We start from the raw sequence: 14,045 nt of genomic DNA, 5'->3' as shown, positions 1-14,045 counted from the left end.
AAGTTTAGAGAGCTGGGTATTTTCACAAGTTAATACTCAGTTTTCTTAAACCACAGTCTCATGATAAAGATATGAATTTTTAAAAATTATGTATGGAAAAAGCCATGAAACAAGTGAAATTCAGCTTCATGTTTGGAAGACATAGGGAGTGGCAAAGGGATTATTTTAAAGGGACCAGTCTTTTTTATTTATTTGGCTGCACTGGGTCTTAGTTGTGGCATGCGAGATCTCTAGTTGAGGCATGTGGGATCTAGTTCCCTGACTAGGGATCGAACCTAGGCCCCCTGCATTGGGAGGTCAGAGTCTTAGCCACTGGACCACCAGGGAAGTCCTGGGACCAGTTATATTGTGTGGTTGTAATAGCAGAATTCAGGCCTAATGTTGACTCATCTTTTTTATTTTTTTCAAGAGAAGCTAGAACTGTGGATTTTTGTGTTTTAAAAAAATATTACAAATGCTAGCTTGTTTGAAATACTGTGCAGATCAAATGAAACACGTCAGAAATTCCATTTAGCCATTGTCGCAATTTTATGAACTCTGCTTTTTAAAATAGAAACTACTATGTCTGTGTTTGTTAAGTTCAAGAGTCAAAGTCCATGACCCTCAAACTGGCTGCCTTGTTGGGTAGCCTGCAGCTGTTGAGTTCAGTCTGCAGGTTTATGGAGAGTGACTATCACAGGCCGATCATCAAGCAGCAGTTAAATCACCTGGAAGTTTATCAGTTGCTTAATTGATTATTACTCAAACAGGTCTTATTTCATCCCCCCACCCCGCCACTTTTTCTTTCTTTTTGCTTTCATTTCTAACCCTGATGATGGAATTCCTTTGAAGAAAAACATACTTAGCCTTTAATGGCCTGAACTTTAATAAAAGAAAGCTTCTAATAGAGGAAAACTTGAAGGTTCTTTAAGCCTGAAAAAAGAGACTGTAACATAAAATATTTAATGTTTCTTCAAAATCTTCAGTGTTCCTTCAGTCTTAATGATAACTGAGAAGATATTTTTGTATTGAAGTAGAAGTCTAAAGATGGTATTTGACTGTGTTTCACCTTGGGCAGAGCAGTAAACTCCCTTCCAGACTTAGTTTCCTTATCTGTAAAACGGATATTAAAAATACATGCCCTACGTACTTCATAAAGTAGCTGTTACAATCAAATGAGAACATGAAAAGCTTAAACTTTGTATGAGTGCTTTAGTAAAGTCTGTTAAAGAATGACAGCTTGCCTAAAGCTTCTGAAATTGCCTATTTAGAGAAAATATTTTAGATTAGAATATATTTAAAATTCAGGAAACCCCTTGAGTATCAGTAGATATCTACTTCTAATAGCAACTTTCCTATTGAAAGATGACACTGCTGATGGTATCATTGTTCGAGGTAGTGGCTGAAAAGTATCCCTCTCCAGTTCTGTAAGCATGACCGGTTGTACTTTGGTTAAAAATCTTGCTCGTTCAGATGACACCTGATACACATACTCTTTCTTGGTCCCACCATCATCTACCCTTCCCTTCTCACTCTGTACTCAAGTTTCTTTTTCATCAAAATTAACAATTATCACTTGAGATTTATACTTAATGTAGTCTTTTCTAGCAGCATTTAATACACACTTGAAAGAACAAGCCTTAACTGAGAAACACAGGATACTTCATTTTCACAGTAATTTTTTTTTTAAGTTCCAGTGATGAAAACTCTAAGGCAGCTTCTTCAAAGGAAGATAATATTGACGAATCCAGTGCAACCAGTGTTGAATATTAGGTGATAAAATCTTTATCACATCCAGCTTGACTGTCCTGTAATTGTCTGAGTCTTTTAGAATAGTTACTCCTTTTTATTAGTTGTGTGGTTGTCATATAGCCATGGAAGGAAAAAATTGAACATCAAAATCATCAGCAATATACCTGAAAGACAAACAGTAAATAGTAAAATAAAACAATCTTTAAGAAGTTTATGATCCGTGGTTATAATTTAAGATTATATACAATTATTTACCACAAGACTTGTAGAGGTGTGTTTAAAAGAATTAGCTACACCAGTTCTACATAAAACGTGTAGATATTTTATTTATTTTTGGCCATAACACATGACATGTGGGATCTTCATTCCCCAACCAGTGATCAAACCCATGCCCCCTGTGGTAGAAGCATTGAGTTTTAACCACTGGACCACAGGGAAGTTCCATCATGTAGATATTTTAAAGTCTAATATTCTCACATGATTTTTCTTCAACCATGAATCATTAAAAACAGTACATACTTGGAAAAACCAGTAGGATCTAAATAATGAATTCAAAGGATAAATAAAATAGAAAGATCTGGAGTTCTGTTTCTAGCTCCATTACTGGCTTGCTAAGTGAGAAACTCGACTTGGGTCCCCATTTTAATCTCAACCATTAATAGCTTTTAGAACTGTATTAAGCAAAGTTTCTGAAACAAAAATTTCAGTTGACATTTTAAAACTTGAATATAAATATGCTTTTAAAAATCAAATTAGTAAATTTTCATTTTTGAGGTCATTTCAGATAAATCTAGCATGTGTATAATAGGTAATTTAAAAACATTTTTATACTAAAGATTTAAAATTTTTCAATGGGAAACAGAAACAGAGGGCACAGCCATGGGACTCAAGTCACTGTCTAAAAGAGAAGTCTGTGGTGGTTAATGGTTTTATCTTAAGGTATGTAGGTTTAAAGCTCTATTGTTGCTCAGTCACTAAGTTGTGTCGGACTCTTTGTGACCCCATGGATAGCATGCCAAGCTTCCTTGTCCTTCCCTGTCCCCTGGAGTTTGCTCAAATTCATGTCCGTTGAGTCAGTGATGCTATCTAACCATCTTCCCAGATCAGAGTCTTTTCCAGTGAGTTGCCTTTTCCCAGGTGACCAAAAGTATTGGAGCTTCAGCTTCAGCATCAGTCCTTTCAGTGACTATTCAGGGTTGATTAAAGGTAGGCTTAATGCTCTAAATCAGTTAAACTTAAATTAAGAATGTGTTTTTATCACATGCAGATTTGATAATTTACTCCTGTTTGATAAGAGGAAATTAAGGTTTGACTAATACTTGGATAACTTAACAAATTTTTAAAAGATGAGCCTGTTTTGCAACCAGAAGCTTTAGATTAAAAAAAAAAATCAGAATCAATCTAATTCACAAAATTTGACATTTTCTTTATAAAGTTAGAGCCAGAAAATAAGACATTACGTTTAAAACTTTATAAAAATGGAGTTGCAATTTTATAGAATCAAAAAGAATCTGCTAATTTTCATTATATGAAATGTATAAGCTAGAGAATTAATTCTATATACACCCTTATAGTCACATTTCTAACATCTTATTAATTTGGAGGAGGTGGCAGGGTGCGCCTGGGTTCAATCCCTGGTCAGGGAACTAGATCCTACGTGCTGCACCTATGAGTTGGCATGCCACAACTAGATCCCATATGCCATGACTGGAAAAAAGAAGATCCCACATTCCATAATGAAGATCAATGATCCCGTGTGCCGCAACAATTACCTGGTGCAGCCAAATAAATAAATATTAAAAAAAAACTATTAGTAGACCTGTCCAGGTAGTGACCTTTTTAACTTCTTTGTGAACTACAGTGACCTTTTTTTACTTCTTAAAAATCAAGAACAGATAATCTATCTTTGAAGAAGTTACTGGAAAACACTAGTAATGAATAGATGAAAAAAAGTTACCTTTATTAGCATCTTAAAATACAGTTTCTTTCTGATATTCTTCATGTTTAATATAGATATTACTGAGCATAACAGATGCTAAATGTGAGGAAAATTCCTAAATGACAGGAATGGAGGGTGAATGGGAGGAGTAAAGTGTCATGGCTCTTCAAACCTGTTATGCCAATGTTTTCTTCTGTAGGTACCCTCCTACAGGTACCCTTTTTTTTTCCCCCCCACAGAAATGAGCAACAAGAAACAAAATGTAAACTGTGGATAAAAAGAAGAATGAACTAATAGAAGGCCAGTTATCCTCATATTCATTTATAGCTGTGAATTACAGTCAGGCTTAAAACAGGTGATTAGACAAAATCAAGAAATGCTGATAACTTATATAAGGATATGCATATCATGATTACAGTTATTTTGTAACTTTTTTGTGTTATTTGACCTATTTGAGAAGAAGAGTTTTACATATCTGACCCAGATAGAAATAATGGGAATGCAATTTGTGGAAAATTTTTAAACTACATTTATTATAGTTCTGTATTGTTTCATGAAATGCTCTTCAACAAAATGGGTCAAATGAGCCAAATAGTATTTTATCTGGAGCTCACAAACTTGAAAAAACAAATTCCTTTAGCAAAAAAAGATTATTTTTTAATGGAAGTAATCCTCACTTCTTTGCCCTCATATCTGAGAGCATATTAAAGATAGATTAAACTTCAAACTTACTATTCTTAACTTGTTTCTTTGAAGACAAAAGCAGTTTTAAAGGATACTGCACAAAATAAAATGTTATTTTGGGCATAATATTTCATACCTTTTTTGTTTTCTTTTTTGTTCCTACTCTGGCTTTGAAAATTGACATATTACAGTGACATTCCATATCGTATTTTAGCATATTCTAATCTTTTCATCATATTGAATAAAAATATACTTACCTAAAGAAGGAGAGAGCCAATATACTATAAAAAACTGAAGGAATGCTTCATCAAAACACTTGAAATGCAGTGAAAGTGCCAAAGTTGGATTAAATATAGCTCCTGTTAGACTTCCTCCTGTAATACATATTAAGCAGAATGATACCAAACCACATATCTTACATTTTCTTGTAACTAGAAATACAGGGATTACTAAATAAAACTTTTATTTTAGGTATTTAAGTTTTCTTATTCTGTAATTTTCCTTTGAAGAATCACCTGGCATATTATAGAATATAAAAATAGATTATAGATTATAATATGCCAGGTGCAAAAAAGGCAGGAGGACAAAGGACATTAAGAATTTTCATCCAGTGCTTTTCCTATAGTATATTATGAAATACACATTGAAAGTTAACCTGCTCTGTTAGTATTCCTACAGTTTTATAAAACAGATTTGGCTGCCCTTCTTAACATTCATCAACTTGAATTAATAAAAATATAATGAAAATGTTGTTAAAATGGGCACAATACCCCAGGATCCTCTTGAACAGAAATAACCTTGGTGTTGAAACAAAAAGTAAAATAGACCAAAGCATTATCATTGATTCCACTTTTACTTGTCAACAGAGCCCTAAAGAAGTGACTGTGAATGGTATGTGAATTATACCTCAATAAAGTGGTTACAGAAAAAAATTTTAATAAAAAAAGAAGTGACTGAGTAATCATGAAAGATCAGCACAAATTCTAACTGTTGCCTGCTTTTCAGGACTTAGGGTCCAGCTCTTCACTTAGGGTCTCTCTCTGAGATGGGGCCCAGGAATTTTGTAGCTGTGGCCACACAGCAAGTGAGGAAAAGCAAAAGAGGTTGGACTGGCTGTCCAGTGGTACTCACCAAAACTGTGGCTCAGCTTTTCAGAACATACCCTGATTGTATCCCTGAGATAGAGACATTTCCGGTGGTTGTTCCATGTGGAAGCTTGAGCACACTCATCTGCCTCTAACTTAGCCACAGCAAAAGATCAAAGATCTTTACAAATTTTACATGGACACACACCACAAGAGCATGTTAACTGTTTTTATAAAATGCCGTGAAGTAAAATTGGAAATTAAGTGACCTTTTCATAAGATTTCACTCTTGACAGGCTGAAAACATTGAAGCTGTGTTGCGATAAAGATGTTGAGAAATGAACTGAGTTCACTCCATGGCTAAGAGTTTTTTCCTAGCATTCCAGCCCCACAGCACAATTCATATTCATGCCTCAGCAATTATAAATGACATCACATCATGGACCTTCAGAACTACTCTTGAATAGTCAAATCCTGGAATGTTGAGCCTGCAACTGCCAGGGGCCAGCAGAATTATTTGGTTAGTGTGTGGTCATTTCAAATTAATGCCACAAAAAATTATTGAGTTCTTATATTCTGGACGCCATGAACAGAAAGGTAAGAACTCACACAGATCTTCCCACACAGATTATACAATAAAATATAATGTAATATGTGCAGTGATAATACAAGTGACCTGTGATTTTTTAAGGCATTTATCAATAGACAACCGTTACCTTCATAATTAGTTTGCTTCAGTATTGCCATTAGGTCTCTGGTATTTTTATTAGGTCTAAGAACACTACCATTTGGTTTTATACCACTCTAAAACTCCAGTTACTTCATACTCTTTGTCTTCTAATCCTCCCATCACCAGTTCTGCTCAGTGTAACTTGGTAGATGCTGCTTCTCCTAAGATGCACAAGTCTGTTCCTCCCTCTTGAGTATGAACTGGTTTTGCAACTTGCATTAACAAATAGAATGCAGCAGAAGTGATGCTATGTGAATTCTGAATGTGAGGGGCAACACTGAATTCTAGGCTCAGGTCTCAATAAATGCATCATTGGCTTCTACTCCTTGCTGTGTTGGAACAATGTACTGACCATGTACATGAGTTGGTCTAGGCTGATGGAGGATGAGAGGCCACAAGGAAAAAAACTGAGGTATCTCAGATGGCTGTTGGAACCAACCGCTGGACACATGAGTGAAGCACCTTTGCTCTTCCAAAGAAACCAACTGTCCAGCTATATGATCTCAGGGGGATTTCCTATCTAACCCACAAAATCATGAAAAAAAAAATTGTTATTTTAAGCATTAAGCATAAGTTAACTGATTTAGAAATCCATTGTGTCAACAAAAGGTCCAAAAGATGGCATTGGCTTTGATATTTTAGGCTGGATCATTCTTTGTTGGGGTTGTCCTATGCACTGTGGGATTTTTAGCATTCCTAGCCTTGACCCATTAAATGTCAGTTGCATATTCATCTCCCCTATGTAACAAACAAAAATGTTCCCAGACGTTGCTCAAATTGTTCTGTTGAAAACCACTGTCCTAGAGAACTACTGGTACCTGTATACTAGTAGACACAAGGTTGTTTATTTATAATAGCAACAAACTGGGAAAAACCTAAGTGTTCATTCATAAGAAAATAGCTAAATAAATAACTTTATTATTAATTTGGAATGCTGTTCAGTATTCAAATAATAAGAAAGATCTCTTTACTAACACAGATATCCAAGATAGTATCACTGAACCACACCACTTAAAAAACATAAACTGCAGAAAGTAAGGTATGATTCATCTTAATATGAACGCACATATAATCGTTTCTGTAGGGTCCTATCAATATGTACAATAAACGTATGTAAGAGTTGGGAAGGACATGCATGCACAGAGGACTACACTGGTGAGAAGAGGAGGCAGGAAGGAGAGGGGACAGGCATGAAGGACGGCAATCAACAGGCACTGGGAGTCTCATTGGGAAAACAGAGTCTCATTGGTGGTGTTTGCATTTTTTACAAAGAACACATTCATGTATTTTGTAGTTAAATATGAATTATTTAAAAAGTAAGAATTATCCATCAGGCACAGAACTTGGAGAAAATGACTGAAAAATTAGTTACTATGTATTGATGTCTGGAGGGAAGAAGCCATAACACCTGTTGAAGAAGAGGTATCGACAGGGAGATCCAGCTGGCTGCTAAGAATCTCAGAGGACAGTGTGAACTTGGTGAAATTAGGACAGTCAAAGGACGGAGTTCCAAATGTGGTAATTATAGGCACTTAGGTTTCTCAGTAGTCCTAAAGCAAATCAAATTCTCTGACAGAATGACACTAAAATCATGCAAGACTTGTATAAAAGCTAGAGTGTCAATTAACTAATTTATAAATGGAATCTATAAATGGAATCACCCTTTCCAGTGACCAGACATCTGTGCCAGTTACTGTGGGAAGAACTTGGAGTACATTATTTTTCATGATAGTCTGAAGCGATAGTGTTATTCTCCATTTTAAGGATGAGGAAACAGACCTAAATTATCTCTCCTAAGGACACAGTCCAACTCCAAGAGGCTTATGCTCTTTACCACTGTATTATACTGGCATGAGAAAAACAAAAACAAAATATTTTGTGCCTTGTTTGAAGCTGTTTTTCATTTGTAGATTGGAACCTATTTCATATGGTTATTATATTAAAAGTAAATATACATATATAAAGGACTTAGCTCCTTTCTTTGACAAATAATCTATCCAAATTCTTCATGACTTAGAAGGATTCCAAAAGCTCCTGAATGGAGTAAAAGTGCAATTACTTTGAACATTTTATTAGGCTTATTTTGGAAGCTCTTAGACATAAAATATGGAATACCCAGATATGTATTATTTCTTTTGATTTTTTTAAGTGAATAGACTATTTGCTATTTCATTCATTTTACTCATTCTAAAAATAATGAGTATTTATTTGTAACAGGTGACACTATACTGTCCTGGTTATATTTCATAATGAATAAAACAGCTTTAGTCTCTGTACTCATAAAGCTTACTGTCTGGTGGAGGAAGACAGGCATTACATCAGAAAACAAGTATATAACTAAAAGTTCTGCAAAGGAAATGAACAGGGTACAGTAAGAAAGACAACCTACTTGGATGTGTAAAATAGATTTTTTCCAACATCTAATTAATTTATGCAGTTCTCTCATCCTAGTCATTGAACCAAATTATCCCCAAACCTAAATCTTCCTAAAGGAAGACTTGCTTGAAATTTGCATTAATAGTTTTATAGTTCTAATATGTTAAAAAATCACAAAGCTTTTTCTCACTTTATTTGGGAAGCCAATAAATACATAAGTGTTAAAGGCATCAGTGGCCTCCATCTGCACAAATGTGCAGGGTGCTAAATCAATAAATATGCAGTCAGATGCTTAGTCATTGGCTATCCAAGGAGCCTGTAGCTATGTTGCTGAACAGTTATGTTCTATAAGCTTAAATAATCCATTCTTTTGATATGACCTGTATTAGTGACTTCTGGGTATCCTGAAATGCAAGTGATTAAAGAAATATCCCAGCATGCAACTTAGCCAAACCAGTACTAATATTATCTTAGTGGTGGTGGTTTAGCTGCTAAGTTGTGTCCAACTCTTACAACCCCATAGACTGTAGCCCGCCAGACTCCTCTGTCCATGGGATTTCCCAGGCAAGAATATTGGCGTGGGTTGCCATTTGCTACTCCGGGGGATCTTCCCAACCTAGGGATGGAACTCATGTCTCCTGCATTGCTGGTGGTCTCCTGCCTTGTAGGTGGATTCTTTACTGCTGAGCCACCAGGGAAGTCCAATAGAGTTTTAGAAGTTAAAAAAAGAGAGAGAGACTGACATACTGAAGTAACTTGTAACAACTCCTGACTTAGCTAATGCTTCCCCTGCCTTCCCTTCCCTATCCATTCTTAACTCCTTCCTGCAAAGTCCTCATGTCTGCCTGATGAGATACACACTGAGCTAGTCCTAAAACAGTTCACTCTATTTAAATAACTCTGACCTAAAGTTATGATTTATATCCATAGAAAATAATGGGGAGTGATATGGCTTAGTACAGCATTTCCCAAAGTATGTTCTCTTCTACTACACACTCCTAGACAAAAGTATTCCTATATTTGAAAAACTGTTCCATATCTTTCTCTTGGAGTTTCATGATAAACAGTAGCATAGTAAAACTCTGTGAGTCTTAAATTAGAAAATCTGTTTAATCCAGTGTTTGCTAAGTTTATTTGGTAACAATCCTTTGTTAACTTAAATTTTGTTATGTTATGGTAAAATATAACGTATGCCATTTTAACCACTTAAAAGTGTATAGTCATGGCATTGGTTATAATGTTCAACTATCACCACAATTTCTAAAATTTTCCATTGCCTGAAACAGAAACTGTACCTATTAAATAAAAAAATCCCTATTCCTCCTTGCTGCCCAACCCATGGTAACCTCTATTCTACTTTCTGACTCTATGAATTTGCCTATTCTGAATATTTCATATAAAGTGAAGTCATATAACATTTGTCTCTTTGTGTCTGGCTTATTTTGCTTAGCATAATGTTTTCAAGGTTCATTCCTATGGTATCATTTATCAGAACTTCATTCCTTTTCATGGCTGAACAATATTCAATTGTATGTATATGTTTTTGCTACTTTTTAGGAGCATGCTGTAGAAATGCTGATAATGAAATGAGTATAAGCTTTAGTATAAATCTGAACCATGGTTCCAGCTCATTCTATTAATAGCTGTGTGGTCTTGAACAAGTCACTTTACTTAAAATGGGAATAGTATATTTATTCATCAGTGGGTTGTTGTAAGGATTAAATACCAAAACTCATAAATTTCCTATATGCTTGCACATTGCCCAGTGAATACTCTTATCTCCCTTATTTGGCAGAAAAGGAACATCATAATAATCAATTTCTGAAACAACAATAAATAATTGTTAGGTTCTGTCCCTGCAGTTTTCTTCACTGTCCAGTATGGTACTCACTAGTGTGGCTAGTGAGTACTTGAAATGTTGTTATTGTGACTGAGGAATATTTTAGTTGATAATCACATGTGACTAGTGACTATGATGAACTGACCAGCAACATCTAGACTGGAGCAGTGGTTCTCAGCCCTGGTTTCATATTGGGATCACCTGGGAAAATTTTAAATCTACCATTGCTTAGGCCCCTTCACACAGCAGTTAAATCTTATTTTGTTTTTTCCACAGCAATTAAATCTTAATCTCTGTACCCAGATATGAATATGTTTAAAACACTCCCCAGGGAGTGTTTTATGCAGAGGGAATGTTGAGAACCACTGCTCTAGTGATCCTTTCAGTCTCTCCTCCTCCTCCATCAAGTAGTAGCCTCATTTCAGCAATGTCGATGTCAGTAATTTGAGGGGAAGGAAAAGAACGCTTCTGGATATCTTAAATTGTTATTTTACGGGTCTTCCAATAACTCTCCTTATATTTATGTATAATTTCAAATATTACCTTCTCTTCTCTCAAAATCTTTGTTACTTATAAAATAGATACTGGCTAATATTATATACAGTATTATTGTTGAAATCATAAATAGGTATTAACGGTACAAAAACAGGAAGAATACCAACTTATAGATTATCAAGAGAGGGATAAGGAACTCTGTATAACATTGTATTAATTTAAAACTCTTTTTTTGGCCGCCCCTGTGGGGCATGTGGAAGTCTAGATCCTCCAACCAGGGATCCAACCGGAGCTAGCCCCCAGCTCTGCAGTGGATGTGAGGAGTATTAACCACTGGATCATCAGGGAAGTCGCTAAAACATCTTTTAAATGTTTTACCATTTAATGTAAATGGTAAATTTAAATGTTTTTATTAAAAAATCTTTTAAATGTAAATTACCACATCTAATTAAAGTACAGAGCTAAATTGTGGCATAACTTTTTGCAAGCGATGATTCTGTTCATATACAAGGGATGTTTCTGCTTTAGTCCAAACTTAAAATTTTAATAAGCAACCCCTCAAATATGCATATATCCTTCCTTCTTTCCTATACCACTCATTTCCATCTGAGTCTACAAAAAGGATGGTACTAGCTTTTAAAGAAGGTGAAATGGATTGGAAAGTCTTTCATTTTACCTAGGAAGTTGAGCATATGTTTAAAAGTCTTTATCTTAAGGTTTGTCTCTACTCATAGTTTCCCTTTCAATGCGCAGAAGGCAGAGTCTTACTACTAGTTCTTTTTATTAGACGTCTACCTCCAAAACATTTTACAATTCAGATATAGTTCTAGTGAAAATATTCTGTTATGGTCATTTAAAATGATGTGCTTCATCATTGCCTTTCAAATTTCCCTATCCTATTTAGAATATTTTCCTGTTCTATTTAAAATATCCACTATATCTGAGGTCTGTCAAGGTAAACATGATTTACAAAAAAGCAGATTTCTCAAGAATTATTTTTTTCTCAAGAATTTTTTTTTTAATTTGAGAATTTTTTATTGATCACCCTATTATACATTAAAGAAAGAAAGTGAAGTCACTCAGTTGTGTCCAACTCTTTGTTACCCCATGGACTATAGCCTGGACAGGCTCCTCTGTCCATGGGATTTTCCTGGCAAGAATACAGGAGTGGATTGCCATTCCTTTCTCCAGGGGATCTTCCCACCCCAGGGATCGAACCTGGGTCTCCCGCAAAGAATTTTCTTGATAATTATTTTAAAAAATCTTTGATTTCGAGCAAGTTCTGATTTTAAAACACATCTTCCTTGATAGGCCATTAAAAGTTCATTTCAGGATGAATTAGAAAGGAAATAAATGATTTTAAGTAATTTTGTAGAAAAATAACTAAGAAATAGAACTATAGAATTTTACTTCCCACTCTTACTACTAGCTAATCATGTAGCTTGTGCTTTAAATTAGAAGGAACTTTCGCAACCCAGGATCATTTTTCAGCGAGAGCCTCAGCAAGGATCTATATACCAACCGTGCAAGAGGTAGCTGATGTTATCTTTCCGCTCTACCATTACAACAATCCCTTTGTAGGATATTTGAACCCTTGGCAGTATCTCACATGATCTCTGTTTCAGCACAGAAGTAGCTTTCTCTGGGTGTTAAAAAGAAAGCACTGAATGGAGGATCGATATTTGGACCCTATCGGTAAAGAATGAGCTGCAAAATGAATTACGGAAATACCAATATTGACATCAAAGAAGCGTAGTAGTTTCGAATGTATCCTGGCAAAGAACTTAAGAGTCTCAAGTCATAGAAGCTGCGGACGTGCCCAGTGTTTTGTGGAAATAACAAACCTGCATAGACCAAAAAGGTGATGAGTGCTGACAGCAGGTGGATACGAAGCTTGGTTCGGACCTCCTGGAAGTGAAGCAAAGCGCTGTGGAAAATAAAAGAGCAGACAGCCTCTATGATGACCGCTTTGGGCAAGTCCACTTGAATGGGATTCCTGCAAACGAAGCTCCTCTCGCTGACGTGATACTTGGTCAGCCCCAGGCTCCACAGGGCGCCCATGCAGTACCTGCTGCACAGGGCACCAATCAGCTGAGCTAACAGTCTAATCGCACCCGTCTCAGCGGACATTCCCCCCAGCATCATCTGCATCATCACGCCGCAGGGGTTGCTGGAGGTGCCCACCAGAGTCAGGCCATGCACCAATGAGAAGAAGTAGATTAGCGTCAGCGGCCAGGTGGGGTGAAGGGGTTCCTGCTCACTCAGCAGTTGTAACTCATGAGTGCAGAAGCAGAGCTGGAAGGTGGCCAGAAACTCCAAGACGAAGGCGTGGGCCATGGGCCCGTTCAGCTGCTGCCGGCTGACCACGCGGGCTAGACCCATGAACAGCACGATCGATAGCATCAGCCCCAGCGAGGTGCAGGTATCCTGCATCTCGGGCCAGAGCCCCCGTAGCGCGGTCATGGCTCTCTCAGCACCAGACGGGGCTGCCTGCTCGGACTCGGCAGGAGGCGGTCTCTGGGCCCCAGTCCTAAGTCCTCAGCCCCGCCCCCTCCTCACGCCCCTCGGGGCGGGCCGACTCCAGACCAGCGGGAGGCCCTGGGGTGCCACGCGGAAGGACTCCTCCCCATTTCCCCGGCTCTGCGCTAGAGTTTTGTTGCCAGAGCCGGGGAGGCGGGGAGGCGACGGGCCGCGAGGAGAGCTCTGCCAGGGCACCGTCTGAGGGGGCCAACAGCCAGCAGAAGACACACTCACGCCCTCGCTGTTTCCCTCAGGGACTGGAAGCGGGCGCGGGTGGGGCAGGGAGTGGAGGGACGGCGCGCGTCCGGAGGCCACTGCGCAGGCGCGCGACGGCCCGTGCGCCCTTGCGAGAGGCTAGACTTGGGCCCCAGGGTCCCCGGCGCTGAGCTGGAAGGCGCGCGCCCCCTGCGTCTTAACAGGTGCTTTGACATGAGAACCTTGAGGGTTTTACTCTTCAGCTCTTAAAACTGTAAAGCCGTCAAGCTGCAATCCAGACCCCCTAAAGAGCTTTTCTGCCAACCACCTCGTTTTTAATTTCTGGGACGACTGAGAAGGCGAGAAGCGGTGGAGGCCGGGGGTGGGGCGGCGTGGGTGGGGTGGGGCTGGGTACTGGTTTAAGGGGCGTGGCTTTCACAGAGAAATAAG

At 37.8% G+C, this 14,045-nt stretch overlaps 1 protein-coding gene across 1 annotated transcript; it reads right to left on the bottom strand.

Moving 5' to 3' along the window:
• Positions 1-346: 346 nt before the first annotated feature.
• AQP11 (aquaporin 11) lies at positions 347-13,694 on the bottom strand. The gene is made up of 3 exons (XM_043875435.1): positions 12,725-13,694; positions 4,612-4,728; positions 347-1,895 (listed from the first exon to the last, which is right to left on the bottom strand). Exons 1-3 carry the CDS (start codon positions 13,341-13,343, stop codon positions 1,816-1,818), a joined length of 816 nt encoding a protein of 271 aa, XP_043731370.1. The 5' UTR covers positions 13,344-13,694; the 3' UTR covers positions 347-1,815.
• Between the last annotated feature and the right edge of the window lie 351 nt (positions 13,695-14,045).

This window comes from Cervus elaphus, chromosome 2 (genome assembly GCF_910594005.1).
Source record: "Cervus elaphus chromosome 2, mCerEla1.1, whole genome shotgun sequence".
Classification (NCBI taxonomy): Eukaryota; Metazoa; Chordata; class Mammalia; order Artiodactyla; family Cervidae; genus Cervus; species Cervus elaphus.
Note: the sequence above shows the minus strand (reverse complement) of the source record. Positions and strands in the feature narration are given on the sequence as shown.

Bases quoted from the DNA above. Each gene is read 5' to 3' on its own strand.
- AQP11 (XM_043875435.1), bottom strand. From the start codon at position 13,343: ATGACCGCGCTACGGGGGCTCTGGCCCGAGATGCAGGATACCTGCACC. The intron at 4,729-12,724 runs GTTTGTTATTTC...TATGTATTACAG, and splicing joins CACCTTTTTGGTCTATGCAG to GAGGAAGTCTAACAGGAGCT. The intron at 1,896-4,611 runs GTAAGTATATTT...TTTGTCTTTCAG, and splicing joins TTGGCTCTCTCCTTCTTTAG to GTATATTGCTGATGATTTTG.